Source organism: Panthera tigris, chromosome A1 (assembly GCF_018350195.1).
Source record: "Panthera tigris isolate Pti1 chromosome A1, P.tigris_Pti1_mat1.1, whole genome shotgun sequence".
Taxonomy (NCBI): domain Eukaryota; kingdom Metazoa; phylum Chordata; class Mammalia; order Carnivora; family Felidae; genus Panthera; species Panthera tigris.
Genome location: NC_056660.1, coordinates 6808704 through 6828338, shown reverse-complemented (window position 1 = coordinate 6828338; position 19635 = coordinate 6808704). Strand labels below are relative to the sequence as shown.

The 19635-nt window shown below is 41.9% G+C and overlaps 1 protein-coding gene, 1 long non-coding RNA gene and 2 other non-coding genes across 4 annotated transcripts; 1 reads left to right on the top strand and 3 right to left on the bottom strand.

The window, feature by feature from the left end:
• Positions 1 to 639: 639 nt before the first annotated feature.
• RPL21 (ribosomal protein L21) lies at positions 640 to 5155 on the bottom strand. The gene is made up of 6 exons (XM_007074350.3): positions 5137 to 5155; positions 2863 to 2941; positions 2531 to 2592; positions 1840 to 1952; positions 951 to 1101; positions 640 to 764 (listed from the first exon to the last, which is right to left on the bottom strand). The coding sequence occupies exons 2-6, from the start codon at positions 2927 to 2929 to the stop codon at positions 675 to 677; spliced, it is 483 nt and encodes a 160-aa protein (XP_007074412.2). The 5' UTR covers positions 2930 to 2941; positions 5137 to 5155; the 3' UTR covers positions 640 to 674.
• Positions 1669 to 1795, bottom strand: LOC122232381. The gene has a single exon (XR_006209744.1). It is a non-coding gene; the product is annotated as a small nucleolar RNA SNORA27 (small nucleolar RNA).
• LOC122232346 lies at positions 2066 to 2136 on the bottom strand. The gene has a single exon (XR_006209703.1). It is a non-coding gene; the product is annotated as a small nucleolar RNA SNORD102 (small nucleolar RNA).
• A 332-nt stretch (positions 5156 to 5487) lies between the features above and the next one.
• On the top strand, positions 5488 to 14680 carry LOC102966602. Its single transcript, XR_006218213.1, has 3 exons — positions 5488 to 5666; positions 14245 to 14371; positions 14644 to 14680. It is a non-coding gene; the product is annotated as an uncharacterized LOC102966602 (long non-coding RNA).
• Positions 14681 to 19635: the final 4955 nt, after the last annotated feature.

Here is a 19635-nt window from a genome sequence, read left to right as displayed (position 1 = left end):
AAATGACAGGGAAAACAATTTAGTGGGAACCAGAATGCTTTAAACAATCTTTTTAAGTAATGGGCTTCAAACGGAAGTTCTTTATCCTTAAAACATAGCTACTTATGACTTAATACAATTACAAGTACTCAACTTTCCGTGCTTAAATGCAATCTCAACAGATAACCTTTCATTTGTTTTTAAAAAAATCTTTTTTCTTAGTGATTTAGAGGAACTATTTTCAAACTACTATAAAATATGTTATAGGTACTATCTGGCAGTTCCTAATCAATGGAGTATATTGTACAATAAACCACATCTTTCAGCAAAAACAAAAACCCCATCATATTTTAACGTTTGTTTTTGAGACTCTAGAGAGAGCACAAGCAGGGGAGGGCAGAGAGAGAGGGAGACACAGAATCCAAAGCAGGATCCAGGCTCTGAGCTGTCAGCACAGAGCCTGACACGGGGCTCAAACTCATGGACTGCAAGATCATGACCTGATCCAAAGTAGGATGCTTAACTGAGTCATCCAGGTGCCTCAAAACCCACAAAATTTGAATAAAGCCATCCCCCAGTGAATTCGGATATAAAGTTTGCTTTAAATACTTCTTTGGGGAAGACAATACCACGCTGCTACTCAATTAAAAGAAACATTTGTACAGTCTTGATGTCTTTTATTTTTTTTACATTTCTCACGCCATGAATTCATAGGGAATGGGTTCCAACAGCTCAGGCTCCTTTCCATTGGTTCTCACAAAGTGTGCTTCTCTGGGTGGGGCAGGCTATTAAAAAAAAAAAAAAGGCAAGGGAACAATCATGTAAACTACAATCATCAATTTCAAAGTACTCTAGAACCAAAAAAAAGTAACATAGTCAATTCATTAACTTTCATATAAAAGAAAATGACCACTGAGCAAGTTTTAAAATTCCCAAGATCAATACCAAGAAGCCATCTGCCAAGCACTCACCTGGCGCTTCAGTTGAACCCAAGTACCTTTCTCCTTGGCTTCCTTCTTTTTCTGATCATTTTCCTTCACGCGCTTCAGGAAGCTGTCTCGGCTCTTTGAGTGCTTAATGTGCTCGATACGTACATTAATTCTCTTAGCAAGAATCTTGCCCCTGGAGAACAGAAATTCCTATAAATGCTCCAGCAAAAATGTAACAAAGTCCAAAAGCACTTCTGCCAATTTCATTTATTAAAAAAAAAGAAAAAACAAACATTAAGGGCACCTGGGTGGCTCAGTCAGTTAAGTGTCCCACTCTTGCCACGATATCCTGATTTGGGAGATCAAGGCCCACACTGGGCTCTGTGCTGACAGCGTGGAGCCTGGGATTCCCGCTCTCTCAGTCCCTCCCCTGTTGTCATGTGCTCTCTCCCCAAAATAAACAAAAAAACCACAATCCACTTAAAATAAATCAACCACGAACCTTTTACCAACAAATAGGATTAAACAGCAAGGTACAGCTAACTTACAATCATTTATTGATCGTACTGGAAGAGGCGCTGAGGCAAACACCCCCCATTTGTAAGCTTTCTCTTAATGAGGTGACAGACCTTCCAATACTAAATAAGCAAAACCAAATCGCTAACTAGATTTACATCGTGTTACACATCCTTTTATACTCTGAACACCAGAGTTGCTTAACACCGAGTTCTAATGAACATTTTTCATTAGGTCTAGTTCAATTTGTTTCCTCTGACAGGATACAAGACAAACACCCAGTTTGCTTGAGTTTTGAAAGGATATTTCCTTTGCCCCACTTGAATGACCAATAAAGACACAAGTCCAATTGGCAAAGTGAAACGGGGGTATGAGGGAATACTAATCAGCTAGAAAGAAACCAGACATTACTTACTTAACTTGTTTGTTGACAACAATGCCAACAGCATGCTGGGTAACATTGTAGACTCTTCCAGTTTTGCCGTGGTAACATTTGTGGGGCATTCCTTTTTGAACAGTGCCCATTCCCTGTTAAAAGGAGATCAAAGTTATGCCAGCAATTTTCCCTTCTTTTTACATCCTGACTCTTACTAAAGTAACTAAGACACTCTTAGAATTTTTCTTTTAAATGGCAACTCAAGAGCTTTCAGAGCCGGTGAAATGGGTTTTTCACATTGCTTTAAGCAATCAAAAAGACAATCATCATTAAGCTCTAGAGTACCAGGATTCATTTACCCATTACAAAAGAACATAACTTTCACCGTTTTTTAAAAAATAGCAATCTCCATCTTCATCAACAATTAAATTCTGTACTAACGTATTATTCCTTTCCACCTTAAAACACCTGATTTTTCCACTACCTGTTAACAAACAAGTAGTAAGAAAGTTTTCAGATTCAAGAATAGCACTTTAAAAACTCTGGTTTCTGGAAGTTAAATTAGCCATTCCACACTTATGAGCTCTTATTTAGGCCAAAAATTTCCCATTTAGGAGAATAAAAAGTCAACAGGTAAAATACAATATACACTAGCATCTGAATTTCAGTATTACACTTTTCTAGCTTCTAATGTTGTTCTGTAGGTTATTTACCCAATTTTAGAATTTACCTTGATGTCCACAATATCACCTTTCTTGTAGATTCGCATGTATGTTGCCAAAGGAACAACTCCTGTCCCCCAAAAAATCAGTATAGTTAGTATCAAGATTAAAAAGTCCAGACTAAAAAATACATGTAAGCTTACTAGCTTTCAACATACTCTTATCTTTGACAGTTGTATTTTTAAAATCTTGTTGACAAAAAACAACTATATGAAATTTATGCTTTTTATTTACTACAAAGAACAAGTTAGGTAGATGCTGGTTAATTAACACCATTTATTAAAAACACATTATATGAATATATACTGTGTTTGCTCTCAAGAAGGAAGTGTCTACTTACCATGTTTTCTAAAAGGCCTAGAGAACATATAGCGAGTACCTCTCCTCTTTCCCTTTGTGTTGGTCATTTTGGCGAATTACTGAAAACAGTAAGTATAAAACATCAAACAAAACCGCAAAATTGGTAATTGTCTTTTTAAACAAAAAAAAACCCAATCAAACCCCGTAAATTTCAAATGCTTGCTTTACAACAAAAAAATCTAAGTTGACTCACCAATTATTTCCCATAAAGGATAAAACCCCATCATTTTGGCATGTAGGATCTTCACGCAAACTGCCTAAGTGCTATTAACGCTAAAGCTACGAAGACCTGAATTTTGGAACCCACACCAGTACTTTCCCTGTTAGAACATAAAACAAAACTTCTACCCCGCTTCTGTAGAACCCATCTGAGAATGCCAAAGGCACTGGAATTACTAACTGGACAGTAATTTACCGTTGGAGAGCAAAACAACTCAACCCTACATTTTTAAGTGGTGGATTAAACCCCTTCTCTTGAGATAATTTTTTGTGACCCCGTATCTCTTACACAGGGTCATGTCTACAAAGCACTCAGCAACTTTTTTTTAACATTTTGAGAGAGAGGGAGCTTGCAGGTGCGAATGGGGGAGGGGCAGAATCTGGAGCAGGCTGCAGGCTCCGAGCTGTCAGCACAGAGCCTGACGTGGGGTCCGAATCCGAACCCTGAGATTATGACCTGAGTCGAAGTTGGACGCCCAACCAGCTGAGCCACCCAGGCGGCCCCACCGAGCAACTTCTAGTGTATGTGTTTAATATTAAGTGGTAGTTAATTTATCGCTATCTAAGAATTCACAAATAGGCATTTCAAATTGCATCTTTCACTGTTCCCCAAAAGGTTGAAACAATGGCTTTTATGCTTCAGGTCGCTGGAGAGCAGAACTCCCATCGCTGGGAACTACTCCAACCACAAGGCAAAATATATGGAAGTCAGGCTTAACTTGATGAGACCCTAACATAAATCCCTTAACTTATGAACACTCCTTAAAAGAAAAGTGACTCCAAAGCACCTTCTTCGTGTAACTTGAGACGCAAAGGGACACAATGTTTCACCCGACCCGCCAAAGCGGGGTTAAAAACATAACTAAGCATCTATGAAGTGCCAGCTACCCTGCGTGAATCCTCAAATTTTCTACATTTGTACCCAGCGCATACAAAAGCGTGAAGTTCATCATATATACAAGGGACGCTCTGCAGGTCCAAATCACTTCCCCCGGTCACAAAGTGGCAGACTCGATAATGGAAGTAATTTCGGACTCCAGAAACCATTCTTTCACCAGATCCATTTTCCCCAGTAAGAAATCACCCAACACACGCTTTTGAAAATGATACTTGATGTAGGGAATAGTGATGCTTTCTTTAGTCTCCAAAAGCACCAACCTGCGCGCCACCTGCGGTTTGCTCAGCTCTGGTAGCTAAAATTTACAAACTAGAACCCCCCTCCCCAAAAAACCTAAGATTAAGTGGTAATTCACTAACTCCACCCCCCCCCCCCCAAGAGTCTATATGAGACACACAACTATTCGGGAATCCTTTCACCGGCTGCCCCGGCCTTAACAAAATACCTGCGGCAACCTGAACGCACTTTCCGTTTGTCCAAATGCGATTTGGGCCTAAAATCTGTAACAGCCGGGATAATTTCACAAGCACTAACGCCGAGGAGTCTGGGGTTCACATCCTGCGAGGCGACGAAGCGGGCATCCACTCTTTTCTCGGACCACAGGCCCGGGCTTTCACACACACCCCGGGGCCTCCTTGGAGGTTAAAGCTCCTGACTTTAAGCCCGTTTTAAACCCGTCCCAAACGACCGTAAGTCCCCGCCCCACTCATTTCAAGTTTAGGTTGCACATTAGGGGCCAAAACTCCACACTGGGTTCCAACGGCCTGCCTGGGCCACGCGGCCCCACAAAGCCTGTCCGAAGGCCCAGAGTACGGAGTCTAAAGCCGCGGGGGCCCAAGAAAAACCAACGATTCCCTAAACTGACCCGAGTCGCCTCCCCCCTGTATCTCGACTTCGCTTCTCTGGAGCCTCTCCCCCCGCAGGGCCCCGGCCTCGCGGTCCGGTCCTCAGCCCCCCGGCCCAGACCCGGCGCACGCCGCTCCCGGTCTGATTGGACATGGCTCCACCGCCCAGGCCGGTGGGCCCCGAACAGTCTAACCAGTCCCTTTAAGGCCTCACTGCACGGGCGGAGCGGTCACAGGGTCAGGACTCAGGTCTGGGGGGTGAGCGGCACCGGGAGCCACGCGCAGGCCTTACCTGGAAGATGGCGGTTCCGGCCGAAAGGAAGGAGGCGGGGCTGCAGCGCGCGCCTTACAAGGGCCTACGGGCTGCCCGCGGCACTGCCTGAAAGAAACGCCAGCCGAAAGCCACTCTTCCGGGGAAAGGGATCTTCTCAGAGAACAAGGGAACCCTTAGAATATTTTTCTTTTTTGTGAAAAAGAGGAAATAGACCTACACAAGCTGACACTTGGATCTTTCCAGACAGCCCGGAAAGGGGCCTTCAAGGACGTCAAACAGGGCGCCGACGTCCTACGCGTGCCGACGTTCGCCTTTACGTTGAGCTTACGCCGGAAGTGGGCGTGTATTGGCGTCTCCGGGCGCCGGGGAGAGGCTGGCCTGACGGAGTTTAAGCCTTTTGCGGGGCTCCTAGCAGTCGTATGTTTGTTTGCAGAAATGATTACGTGAGCACAGAGGGCAGATTACAATGAGGAAAGCATATTATCCAGTTTGTGTCTTTCAAAAGTTCTTTTTCCTCTATGAGTCACGACATAACCACGTTCTTGCTGGTAGGTGCGTAAATGTTACATCCATTTTGGGAAGCACTTTGTCAGAATGAAGTAAAACCGCAAATTTTCAAATACTGTATCCTGGCATTCTGCTTCTAAGTTTGTATCTTACAGAACCTTTGACATGTAGGCAAGAATGCGTAACAGCACTGAGTAGAAGCAAAAGATTAGAACCCCCCCCCCCCGGTGAGAACAAATACATGAATGGGATGCTCATATGAGAGAATATTATATGCCAGTAAATCAGTGCTAAACCCAGAAATATGAGGCCAGAAGAGGAAGATGTAGAAAGTATACAGCATGACAATTTATATACATACGATCTTAAAACATGTAAAGCTACCGTATGTTGCTTAGGTATATATGCATATGTGTTGGAAGTACTCAAGAAATAAAAGGGGGTAAAAATCGAACTTAGAATTTTTACGTCCAGTAGGAAAAGAACTGGAAAGTAGTACAAGAAAGGGTTTTGCGGGCGCCTGGGTGGCTCAGTGGGTTAAGCATCCGACTTGGCTCAGGTCAGGATCTTGTGGTTAGTGGGTTCCAGGCCCCGCGTTGGGCTCTGTGCTGACCGCTCAGAGCCTGGAGCCTGCTTGGGATTCTGTGTCTCCCTCTCTCTCTCTCTCTGCTCCTCCCCCACTGATAACTCTGTCTCTCTCAGATTCTGTGTGTCTGTCTGTCCCTCACCCACTCACACTCTCTCTCTCTCTCTCTCTCTCTCTCAAAAATAAATAAGCATTAAAAAAAAAAAAAAAGGATTCGATAGACTGTCTCCTGATTCCTTAAGTTCTTGAGCAAGTGAGCTCAAGGCAAGAGACTACAGACAGAATGTATAAATTCAAAATTTTGAAGCCTATGCAGTTTTTAAAAATTACAAAGTCCAGATGCATCGGGGTTGTAAGTCAAATTTCAAAATCAATGGAATAACATTATTTAAATTCAAGCAGGTTAAGATTTTTGTTGCTTAGATTATTTTTAGAAAAAACATCATAAAAATAATACAATCATGAGAAAAGGATCAGACAAATTCTGCTATTGGGACATTCTACAAAATATCTGCCCAGCATTCCTCAAACTGTCAAGCTCGTAAAAAACAAGGGTAGTCTGAAAAACTGCCACAGCATAAGGAGACGTGGTAATTACATGTGATGTGGTTTCCTGGATGGGATCCTAACAGAAAAATAATATTAGGTAAAAATTAAGGAAGTCTGAATAAACCGTGGCCTTCAGTTGACAACACTGTACAAAATTTGGGACACCTGGTGGCTTGGTTGAGCATCCGACTCTTGATTTTGGCTCAGGTCATGATCCCAGGGTCATGGGATCAAGCCCCATGTCTCTCTAAAATAAACAAAAAACCCTCCCCCCCAGAAACTCAACAATGTACAAAACTGGTCCACTACCTTCACTGTAACTATTATACCCTCCTTTGGTCTCTATATTCTTTATCCAGCTTCATTTTTAGTAGTTCATTGTTACGGTCACTCTATCTCAACTAACTCAAATCAGTCTTCCGTATCACTCTCCTAAAAAATGTACCACCTTGGATAAATGCAACCTGTTTTCTTCAACACATAGAGTGGTTTTGTTGTTGTTGTTTTGTTTTTAACGTTTATTTATTTTTGAGACAGAGAGAGACAGAGCATGAACGGGGGAGGGGCAGAGAGAGAGGGAGACACAGAATCGGAAGCAGGCTCCAGGCTCCGAGCCATCAGCCCAGAGCCCGACGCGAGGCTCGAACTCAAAGACCGCGAGATCGTGACCTGAGCCGAAGTCGGACGCTCAACCGACGGAGCCACCCAGGCGCCCCATGTTGTTTTGTTTTTTAGAGAGAAAGAGGGCATGGTGAGCGAGGGGCAGAGAGGGGCAGGGAGAGAGAATCCCACGCACTGAGAGTGTGGAGCGACAAGTGGAGCTTGAACTCACCCGATGTGGGACTCAAACTCATGAACCGGGAGATCGTGACCTGAGCCTAAGTCAGATGCTTAACTGACGAGCCACCCCGGTGGCTCATAGAGTGTTTTTTAAATTAAGATATGTTACATAAAAACCAAGATTTCTGGCTCCTCTTAGATCAGGGGATGTGACAACATAGGATTGACAGTGTTGGTGGCAGCAGTCCAGTGGCCACCCCCTTGAGACGGGATATATATTCTTGAGTTTCGTGTCCACTTAGCCTGCTTCAGGTTCACTTGTCTTGGCCCCTGTAGGCATTGGAGCCTTTAGCCTGTGCCACAAATTCATGGTCAACCGCTCTCAAGTGGTGCCTAACATCGCCACTGCAGTTCAGTTAATTTACGTACCTACTCTCTGTGAAGATTATTTCATGTTTTTTCCTTCAGTAACCAAATCTTCCGTCCCTTTCGAAACTTCACCCTTTTTCAGCTGACAGTTGCTTCATTTTTATCAATGTACAAACACGCTTTGGTCTTTCCCCTCTCCTTCCGGGCCCTACTTGACCTCATCTTCCCTTCTATGTTCTTCCATCAAGCTCCTTAGAAAAGAATCATGTGAAATTACTGTTTTTGTACATCAGAAACTGTCAGAGTTCAGCAATGTCCTATGATTTAACCTAATACGCGATCATTATGACCTCTTCCTTACATCCCATTCTGTTTCCAGTTTGATCTGACTTCTGCCCCAATCATGCTCTTCAGACTGCTTCCACGTTGCCAAAACCAAAAGATATTCTATGTTCATGGTTTTCTTAATCTCTGACAAGCTTTGGCCGCTCCCTCCTTGAAACACTACCCTTTCTGACCAATCCACCGCCTGCTTTGCTGGTTTTCTTTTTCTTCCTGTCCTCTAAAAGACTTCTTCAAGACGTGGAACTGGTTCCCTTCTCTTCTCTTTCTACACCCTCTTCTTGGGGAAATCCACGTATACCTATAATTTTAAATTTCGTCTCTATCCTGCTTACTACCACATTTATTTTTTTAAATTCAAGACTCTCCTCAAAACTATTCAGCCTGACATCTCTTCTTGGATACATTTTGGCATCTCAAAGTTAATGTGTCCAAAATAAAACTTACCTTTCCATCCCTAAACCTGTTTTCAGTGCAGTATTTCCCATGTCAGTAAGTGGCATAAGCCAGAAACCTCAGTTTCATTTTTAAGTTTTCCTCCCCCCACCATATCCCATCCGTCAGCATATTTTTTTCCAGTAATACCTGTAAAATATATCTCCGGATGGCCTACCTCCCATCTCCACCACCACCACTGGAATCTCTCCCCCAGACTAGCAATGGCCCCATTAAGGTCACTTTTTTCTCTCTTGCTTCTGCTCTGTCCATTTTCTACATAGCAGCCAGAATGATCTTTTAGAAATGTAAACTCAATTGTGTCATAACCTTGCTTAAAGTCCTCCAAAGGCTTTCTGTTGCTCTTAGAATAAAATCTATACTCCTTACCTTGGTTTACAAGGTCCTGTATAAACCAGTTCTGGGTTATCTTCTCAGGGTCACTTGGTTTCCACCCCCCGGCTCATTTGTATCCTTCTGTGGTTCCCTAACCCGGACCAGGGCTTTCTAGCCTCAGGGGTTTTATGCACACTCTTCCCCTTTGCCTTTCCCATGGCTCATTCTTTCTCATCTTTTTTGCTTCCTAAGCATTAGCATCTGCATAGTTAGGAATTTAGTAAGGTGTTTAAATTATAGGACAAATCCAGATGCTGTGACCAAAGTATTGGCTATTACTGTGCTTCTATTTGAGGTAACTCTTTAAAAATCTTTTTTAGAGATTTTAAAGATTTTTGTCATAGGAAAAAATATAATTGGAAGGCGGCAGTTGTTTTTTAGCACAGTCTTTTACGTCACTCATCAGTTGGTCCAGGCTAAGTGTAACCAAAATCATATTACTTTTAGCCTAAGAAAATCATAATTAAGAAGATAAAAATAATAGTACAACAAATCCAGAATTAATGTGTTCTTGGTGTGGCCCACCACTTTAGACTTTGTATATTGTTCTTGACTGTCTTGAATAATAAGTAATTGAACCCCAGTATAATGTACGTATATGTGTGTATACATCAGAGAGAGAGACTGAGAGATTTTTTTAAAATACATACACTAAAATGCACACATCTAAGTGTATACGTGGAGGGTTTTTTGACTAATTTTTATAACTTTACAACCAGTATTTACGACAAAGGTATAGACCATTGCCATCCCTGTGGAAAATTCCCTGATGATCCTTTCCAGCTAACCCTCCTCCCCACCACAACCATCTGACATCCTGATTTCTACAATTATAGAGTAGTTTTGCCTATTCTGAAATTTCACATAAATGGCGCCCTACAGTCTGCACTCTTACTTATCTTCTTTTGTTCAGCTCAGTGTTTTCAAGATTGCATCACGTCATCTGGACCAATAGTGCAATTCCTTTTTCATTACTAAGTAGTATTCCGCTGTGTGAATATACTACAAATTATGTAGACATTCTTTTCTAGAGGGAAAGTGGGATGTTTGCAATTTTTTGATACTATGAATAAAACTGTCGTAAACGTTTTGTGAATATGTTTTAATGTCTTTGGGGGGAAATACCTAGATTTAACGTTGCTTGACCGTAAGGTGGGTGTATCTCTAACTTCATAAAAAATTGTCAAACGGTTTCTCCAAGTGAACCCCATTTTATTTATTTAGCATATTCCTCCAAAGAATGTAAGGCATTTGTTTCTACTGCAGGCTTTTAAAATCGGTTTGTGTCACTAGCTCTGTCATACACATCTGAAAACCAAAGTGGTTTCCTGAGTCTCTAACAGTCAATTTGTCTCTACTTTGAGATCATTAACGTAAAGAATAAGAACAGCGTTGAAACTTAAAAAGAAGTGTGCAGTAATTGAACGTGGAAAGAAGGGAAACTCGAAAGTTGTTCAATATTTATTAGCATCCAGATTAAGTCAGGTGCTGTGCTGAGTGATGGAACTATAAACATGAATAAAACATGAGCCTTGCCCTCAAGGACTCCACAGAGAGTTTGGTGGAAGGAAAAGGTGAGTGTGTTCCAATATTCTAAGTGCCCTAGGAGAGGACACTGAACACGAGCAGTGCAGGCATTATGTGGATGCCACCGTGTGTGTGCGTTAGAGGGGGGAGTGGATGAGAGACGAGCCCCCGGACGAGAAGGAAGCCTCACGGAGGAGGTTGGACTCGAGGAAACAGTTAACGCTTTGACCATAGAACAAGTAGCAAGGGTATTTTAGGTAGAGGGTATTTTTAACTTTTTTAAGTTTATTGGTCCTGAGAGGGGAGAGAGAGAGAGAGAATGCAAGTGGGGGGAGGGGCAGAGAGAGAGGGAGAGAGAGAATCCCAAGCAGCCTCTGCCACCAGCACGGAGCCCGACCTGGGGCTTGAACTCACAAACCGCGAGACTAAGACCTGAGACGAAATCAAGAATTGGACGCTTAACAGACTGAGCCACCCAGGCGCCCCAAGGCATTTTAACTTTTGTAAAAGCACAGTTGTTTTGAATAACAACTTTCAAAACTCGGGGAAATGAAGGTCATCCAACAGCTTTAGAAAATAAGGTCAACAAATGAACAGGAACGTGACTTATTAAAATGAGGGAAATTAATTGTGCACCAGGCTTGAATAAAAATACGAAACAAAACCCATAATTTTTGGTCATTAAGCTAAAGTCATAAGCTAAAGCTATGTCCATTTTCATGTTTTCTTCTGTGAAGGAATTTTAATAAAGTTCAGTGTATGTTTTGTTTTTTTTTGGTTTTCGGAAGACACTGGCAGTTTAACTCCAGCAGGAAAAAATTTTCCAAGCTAGGAAGAAACCTGGATCCACCTTCTGTGTGAGGCTGTGGTTAGGAAGTCCATATGAGTCTCAGTCGACTCCTTTTGATTTGCCCTTTGTCTTGGTAGGTTGGCAGGAGAACAATTTCAAATGAGAACTGATTAGGAAATTCTGGGGTAGAAAGTATATAATGAGAATTCTTGTCTCCAGGGAAATGTCACTAATGATAACTGAAGTCATGGGAACTGAAATACTATGAATAATGGAAAAATGTATAGTGAAGAATAATTATGTAAAAGAATCATTTTTTCCCCATAAAAATTTTCATTTGAGATCCTGAGAAGCGAGGGGAAGGGGGAGGTGGAAATGAACAAGATAAAATCTATTTTTTAATCAAGGAGGCAAAGATTGCACTCTTCCAGGATTTTTCTACCTGCAAACAGTGAAGCATTACCAGGCTTGTGACCATGTGATTGGCCATTCTGATTCAGTCTCAGCCCTCTAACCCAGGTCTTCATTGTCTGTATGCAGATGTTTCTGTTCCCAAATCCTGCGTTTGCTCCAGCTTCCAAAATACCTTCAACTACCTTAGACTTTAAGGCCAGTGCAACGTGAGGAAGAAGCTAGTCAAATATCAGAAGTGTTCAGACAGGAAGAGTGTTGCCGTGAGAGTAGGAGAAGCCGTTGCAGTGATTTACGGAAGCCTAGTTACGTTTAGACAGTCAAGTACAATTTGGAAAAGTGGGAAAAGATACGATGTAGAGTTTTGTAGTAGGTAGGAAACATCTAGTGGACCGTTGAACTTGTAATAAATTCCAGGAGTCTCCTCAGTTAGGGTCAACAGTCCTTGCTCGTAATGATTATGTTAGTTGTTTTGTTTTGGTTTTTTTCCTAGGTAATTCAATCACTTGGAGCTGTGCACATCTCTTCCTGGCAAACTTAGTAACAAAGGAAGAGGTTCGTGCTCTGTTCCCACATACTTGCCTCATAATGATTTAGAAATGAGGGCTGACAAATTTCAAGTCTGTTGTTAGCTCGGATGGATTGATTGATTGATTGATTGATTGATTGATTATGGCTACCTGGACCTGAGTTGAGATGTTTCTGAGGCCAATTCCAGGCTAACTGAAAAGTAAAGATTATTAATGTCCGGTGGGGGCTTATTGGGAGGGGGGGAAGACCTCTTATACCTTATTCTTCTCACTTCTGGCTTAGATAACTAGTATAAGAGAAGTAGTTTTACTGCTAGAGGAAAAGGTTTGCCCAGACTTGGAAACAGGTTAGATGGTAGTGTGGGGCATGGCTTATCATGGTGGGCAGTCTGCAAGAGGGTCCCTAAATCAAAGCTGGAAAGAAGGTATCTTTTTCCACTGTGGAGGAAAAACATGAGTTTTGGAGCCCGACAGACTAGATTCTATGTTCTGTCACTTCCTAAAGCCTGTTTCTTTAAAGTGGAAACACAGATACTTGTTGAAGAGAATCTCGGACTTATAAGCCCACCTGGGAAAATGAATGTAGAACATCTTTTCCATTTTGTACAGCACTGGCACCTGGGAGGCCCAAAGCATGTCCTCTCCCTTGCTCTCCTTTGGAGTCTGGTCTGTGGGCCCCTGGGTGTCTCTGGGACCTTTGTAAGGGATGTGTGAGGTCAAAATTATTTTCAGAACAGTGTTAAGACATTATTTGCCTTTTTTACTGCATTGCCATTTCTCTGGTGATGCAAAAGCTATAATGGGAAAAACAACCTAGTGCTTTACCACGAATCAAGGCAGTGGCACTGGCCATTATTGTACTTTTCGCCACCATGCACTCTTAAGATAAAAATAAAACCAGTTCACTTAATAATAGGTGTGATGAGGGCAGTAAAACTCATTAATTTTATTTGATCTCCACATCTGAGTACACATCTTTTAAATAAACTGTGTGTGACAAAATGGGAACTGTGGATAAGACATTTGTGCTATATAATCAGTACAATGATTGTCTGGAGGAAAAGCACCTGTTCTGTTGTTTGAGTTGCAAGCTGAACTAACACCACCTTTCCCACTGAATACTATTTTTACTTGAAAGAACAGACAAACTAGGGTTATTCAGAGTTGAGTATTTGGCTGACATCTTCTGATGGGCTAAACCAGACTACTGCTACTTCAAGGGAAACAAGGGAGAAAATTTGAGCTTTTAAGTAAAAGTTACAGTTTGGAAAACTTGTATCCACCACCGGGAGCCTGACAGCTTCCTACAACTGAGATACTCTTCTGTTAAGATCATTGGTGATATGAACAAACGCAGTTTGTTTTATATAGTTAAATGTTTCCACATTTGGATTATCTGCATAACTGAGTGAACCATATTTTCAAATGATCAGTACATAATGTTACAAAGTAAGAAATGGGAAAAGATCATGTGAAGTGTAAGATAGGCCAATGGAATTAAAAAACTTTTTTTTAATGTTTGTTTATTTCTGAGAGAGAGAGAGAGAGAGAGAGAGCGATCACGAGCAGGGGAGGGGCAGAGAGAGAGGGAGGCACAGAATCCGAAGCAGGCTCCAGGCTCTGAGCTGTCAGCCCAGAGCCCGACGCGGGGCTCGAACTCATGAACTGCTGGATCATGACCTGAGCAGAAGTCGGAAGCTCAACCGACTGAGCCACCAGGCACTCCTACGTGGGCCAACAGAATTTAATGTACCAGTATGAAAATGTCACTGATACTACTTAGATTCCACGTTGCAACTACTCTTTTAAAAACAAATCTGTCACTGTGGAGTGTTGGTATAGTACCAAATAAGATTAGCCACAATTACCTGAAAAAGTTATTAAAATACTGCTCCCTTTTCTAGCACACCTGTGTGAGAAGGTTTTCTTCATATACTTCAACCAAATGCACATGGCAATAGAGTCAATGCAGAGGCAGATGAGTGTCCAGTTGTGTTCGACCGAGCTAGACCTTAAGGATGTCACAAAAAGGTGAGACAATGCCACACTTGTCACCAAATGGTGCAGCAAAAAAGAAATGCAGTGAAAAGGAATTTATTTTGGAAAATAAAGTCACTTGTCATAAAAATATTTATGTGACCATGTATGAGGTTTCTATTATTATTTTTATAGAAGTTAATGAATATTTCTAGAAATTCTTTATTTTAATGTCTGATAAATATTGATAGATGAAAATCCACATAAATGAAAGTTCAGTGATTTTTTTAAATTTTTTTTTTAACATTTATTTATTTTTGAGACAGAGACAGAGCATGAACGAGGGAGGGGCAGAGAGAGAGGGAGACACAGAATCGGAAGCAGGCTCCAGGCCCTGAGCCATCAGCCCAGAGCCCGACGCGGGGCTCGAACTCACGGACCGTGAGGTCGTGGCCTGAGCCGAAGTCGGACGCTCAACCGACTGAGCCACCCAGGCACCCGAAAGTTCAGTGATTTTTAAGAGGTAAAGGAGTCCTGGGATCAAAAAGCTTATGAACACTGTCCTAGTCCCCTACTTCTGCTACCGCTGCATGTGCTCTGATCCCCAGAGAAGAGCCAGAGATGTCCCTGCAGATTCTGGAAGTAATCCCTATTTGTCGCAAACTTTTTTTTTTTTTTTTAATTTTTTTTTAACATTTATTCATTTTTGAAAGGCACAGAGAGACAGAGCGTGGATGGGGGAGGGGCAGAGAGAGAGAGAGACACAGAAACAGAAGCAGGCTGCAGGCTCTGAGCTGTCAGCATAGAGCCCGACACGGGTCTCGAACTCACGGACCGTGAGATCGTGACCTGAGCTGAAGTCGGATGCTTAACCAACTGAGCCACCTAGGTGCCCCTATTTGTCGCAGACTTTGACTGTTAACTATTAGGGTGAGTTCCACGTCAAAATATGCATGTTCCCAGGGTAATCTTGCCCCTGCAAAGTTACCCAGAAACATGGGCACGTGGGATTATTTTCCATTTTGCCCTGTGGATTCTGAACAAGCTTTGGTACAATTTTGCTGACTTGCCTTGAGCTGACAGTCTGCAATTGTTAATTTATCCTGTAACTAAACTGATTTTGCTTCACTGTTACCCTGTCATGTCCTTAGATTTCCAGTGCAACTGCTGATGAAGTCAAGCAGGTCAAATTTTGTGGGACAATCAGATAGGGGACTGGCACTCTGTTGTGCCTGTTAAAATTAAACTTGGAAACACTTTAAAAAGAAACCCACAAAAGTGTTCTCAAAACAGCCATTCTGGTTGTCAAATGAAATAGGGGAGCAATTAGGCCTCTGTCCTATGATAGATTCAAAATTTTCTGCTGACTGGCAGTGTCCTGTTTCTACCTCCGAACTATTCCGCAGGTACTTGGCTGTACTCCGACGGGATAAGAAGATTCTGCGGTTGAAAAATTTTAACTACAGTCCTTGCTGACAAAAGACTAAAACCTTTTTAGCCATTAGAAAAATTACTCTGGCTACAGTTTCATATATGCCCGGAATTATTGAAATAAACTCTTTTTTTTTTTTTTTTGGAAAACTGACAATAACTTTAACCATTATAATGAACCACAATGACATCAAAATATTTCTGCAAAATAATTGATACAAATGCTTTTAAAGGTTTTAGCGCTGGGATTTATATAAGCCAAAGCGTAAAATTACATGAAGAACCTTCGTCAGATACCAGTTTCATGTTGCTAATTTGCACTCAGCTTTCATATTGTATAGATGCAATCCCAGTGCCATCTATTCAAACTACTTTTTAGATATCTGTGGTGCTTCAAGCTAGGTTTCGGTGGTCTTTGAAAGCTGGTTTATGTGCGTGAAATTGGACAAGATTGAATTGAAATCATTTGCTAGAATTCTACTTAATTTTAGTTGATCTGAGAGAAGATACTTGAAACTGGGGAGAGGTAGTGGTCTGGTGACTTTCACACGGTGAATTTCAGAAAACTGTAAGCTTCGTAAAGGTAAGGACTTTGTCACTCTAGGCCTATCACTTTGTATCCAGTGCTTAGCATACCGTATATAGTAAAGGCTCAAAAATATTTGGAAACCGAGATGGAAAATACGGAAGAAAAGGGAGCAGCAAGCTGACCCCACTGAATCAGTGTCAATAGGGGTAATTTTAATAACATGAACGGAGTTTGAAGAAAATGATCACTCACAGTAGCAGCATCTTTTGTAACAGGACGATTTGATATTTAGGATCCATTTGAGATTGACAATTAATCCAACTTAGTCTGCTGCCCAGCTGACGGGTTTCCTCAAGCAGTGCTCAGGGCATTCGTTCATTCAGTCATTCATGGAGCATACATTCATTGGGCACCTACTACATGGCAGAATGCTAGAGATACAGGGGAATAAAACAGACAAAAATCCCTATCCTCTCGAAGTTTACATTCTAGTGGTGGAAAGACAGTAAATAGTACACTATTTACACTATCGTGTTACAATGTGTATATTCTGACAGATGGAGACAAGTGCCATAGAGAAAAAAAAATCAAGCAGGAAAGAGGAAATGAGATATCACAGTTTCAAATAGAGTGATCAGGGGGGCGCCAGGGTGGCTCAGTCGGTTAAGCTTCTGACTTCGGCTCAGGTCATGATCTCGCACTCCGTGGGTCCGAGCCCCACATCGGGCTCTGTGCTGACAGCTCAGAGCCTGGAGCCTGCTGCAGATTCTGTGTCTCCCTCTCTCTCTGCCTCTCCCCCACTCACGTTCTGTCTGACTCTGTTTCTCAAAAATGAGTAAATGTTAAAAATAAAATAGAGTGATCAGGGACACCTGGGTGGCTCAGTAGGTTGAGCATCTGACTCTTGATTTCAGCTCAGATCATGATCCCAGGGTGAGTGTGGAGCCTGCTGAAGATTCTCTCTCCCTTCTTCTGGCCCACTTGCTCCCTCTCTGAAAGAAAGAAAGAAAGAAAGAAAGAAAGAAAGAAAGAAAGAAAGAAAGAAAGAAGAAAGGAAGGAAGAAAGAAGGAAAGAAAGAAGGAAGAAAGGAAAGAAAGAAAGAAATGTTATGTTATTGACATAAATTGACTTAGAATATTATATAGTTTCAGGTGGACAACGTAATGATTCGGTATTTGTACATGTTGTGAAACGAGCACCCCAATAAGTCTAGTTAGCATCCATCACCATGTGGTTAAAAAGATTTTGAAACACAGGACACCGAGCTGAGAAACTCCTACGATTGTATGTAGTACAAAGCACACCTTGCTGCACTTGACAGTTGACGGGACGCTGGGAGGGAAACAAGCCCGCAAATGCCAGAGCCTGACATTCGCTCACCCTCAGTAGTACGCGCTCCTTTCTCCGTTCTCATTCTCTGCACAAGCCAGAAATAAGACAACCGACAGAAATCATGGAGTCCTTCCTTTATAAAATTCTCTGTGGTGTGACCTATTTATTCATTAATCTTTTTTTTAATTTAAAAAATTTTTATTTTAAGAGGAAGAGAGCGAGCGAGCGAGAGAGAACATGAGCAGGGGAGGGGCAGAGAGAGAGGGAGACACAGAATCGGAAGCAGGCTGCAGGCTCCGAGCTGTCGGCACAGAGCCCGACGCCGGGCTCGAACCCACGAACCGTGAGATCATAATCTGAGCCCAAGTCAGATGCTCAACCGACGGAGCCACCCAGGCGCCCCTATTCATTAATCTTTACTAAGCATTTCATTATGTGCCTGCTTGATACCGGGGCCCATTCCTGAAGAGGGGAACAAAGCCCGTGTCTTTTGGGAAATTATGAATTTTCCAGGGAGACAATACTGAACTAGTCGTTGGGAGGTAATTTAAGAGTTATTTTTATATGTGCCACGAAGGACCAGCTGAGACTGTGAGAACATCAAGGGTACGATCCTCATCCGGGAGATCAGGAAAGACTTGCTGGGGTAGGTGACAGTATCGGCACATGTACTCAACACGTTTTGATTTGTGTTGATCTATATGATTATATCTGTACCCTTGAGACGTATACGTTTCACCATAGGATACAAAAGTGAGTAATCATTTTGGCTCAGTAGGGTATGGTCTAGGAAAAAGACTCACAAATCTCTGTGGCTACATAGATTTTTGAGAAGAATTATTAACTGAATTTTTCAGTTTAATAATGTTGTTCTAGCTTGTCAGTTGTTTTTTATTGTTTGTTGGTATGTTTAACAAGTCATAAAATGTATACACATTCCTGTCTCTTGTGTGTGTGTGTGGAGGTGTATTTGATCATGTTTAGAATAAAATACAGAACCACAAACTAGATTTTCCGGTTCAACAGCAAACACATTATACTTTCTGAGGCGCTTTCTACAAAAAGTAGGTACAAAATAAAATTTTGTTCGATTTTTAAATGAACGTGTAATGTACAAAAGTAACGATCTGAAATTCTACGTCCTACATACATTGGTGAGCTCCTTGCCTTTTCTTTTCTTTTTTTTTTAAGTTTTATAGATTTATGTATTAATATTTGACCTTGAAAACATACACAGAACTATAGCTTCTCAAGTCTTTTGAATTTGAGGTTGGATGGATTGGTTAGAGTGGTCTTTATAACTTTTATTTGGGGGTAGACTAAAGGTTTTACCTAATTCTCCCTATTGATATCCCCTAGGCCAGACCACACTTACTTACATGCTCTTTTGGCTGCAGGCGCTAGAATCCTTATTTATTTATTTATTTATTTATTTATTTACTTACTTACTTACTTATTTAAAAGGTTTATTTATTTTGAGAGAGGGAGAGGGAGAGAGAGTGCACTCACAAGTGGGGGAAAGGCAGAGAGAGAGAGAGAGAGAGCGCAAGAATCCCAAGCAGGCTCCACACTGTCAATGCAGAGCCTGATGTGGGGCTCAAACTCATGACCCATGAGATCATGACCTGAGCCAAAACCAAGAGCCAGATGCTTAACCCACTGAGACCCCCAGGTGCCCACAGAATCCCAATTCAAGTGAGGTTAGAAAAAAAAGTCAGGGTCCCAACAGTAAAGGATTGCTTGCTCTCCTTTTTCTGAGTATCAACCTCATTCTTCTCTCTCGTTGCAAGCATTCTTTCAACACATGAGAGAAACTTGACCTCTGATAGCTCCTGAGCTTTGCAGCTGACCAAGTTGGCCACCTGCAGAGAAACCACCTCAACTCTCTGGGCCCTAGGTCCAAGACCAGTGGGAAAACCCTCACTGGGCCACAAGATCTAGACACAGCAACTGTAACAGGCGGAGAGATGTGTGTGTGACGTTGTGTCATAACTGGAGATCCTGAGAGAACAATTTGGATAGGAT

Bases quoted from the DNA above. Each gene is read 5' to 3' on its own strand.
- RPL21 (XM_007074350.3), bottom strand. From the start codon at position 2,929: ATGACCAACACAAAGGGAAAGAGGAGAGGTACTCGCTATATGTTCTCT. The intron at 1,953-2,530 runs GTAAATTCTAAA...TCCTTTTAACAG, and splicing joins GTGATATTGTGGACATCAAG to GGAATGGGCACTGTTCAAAA. The intron at 765-950 runs GTGAGTGCTTGG...TTTTTTTAATAG, and splicing joins GGGTTCAACTGAAGCGCCAG to CCTGCCCCACCCAGAGAAGC.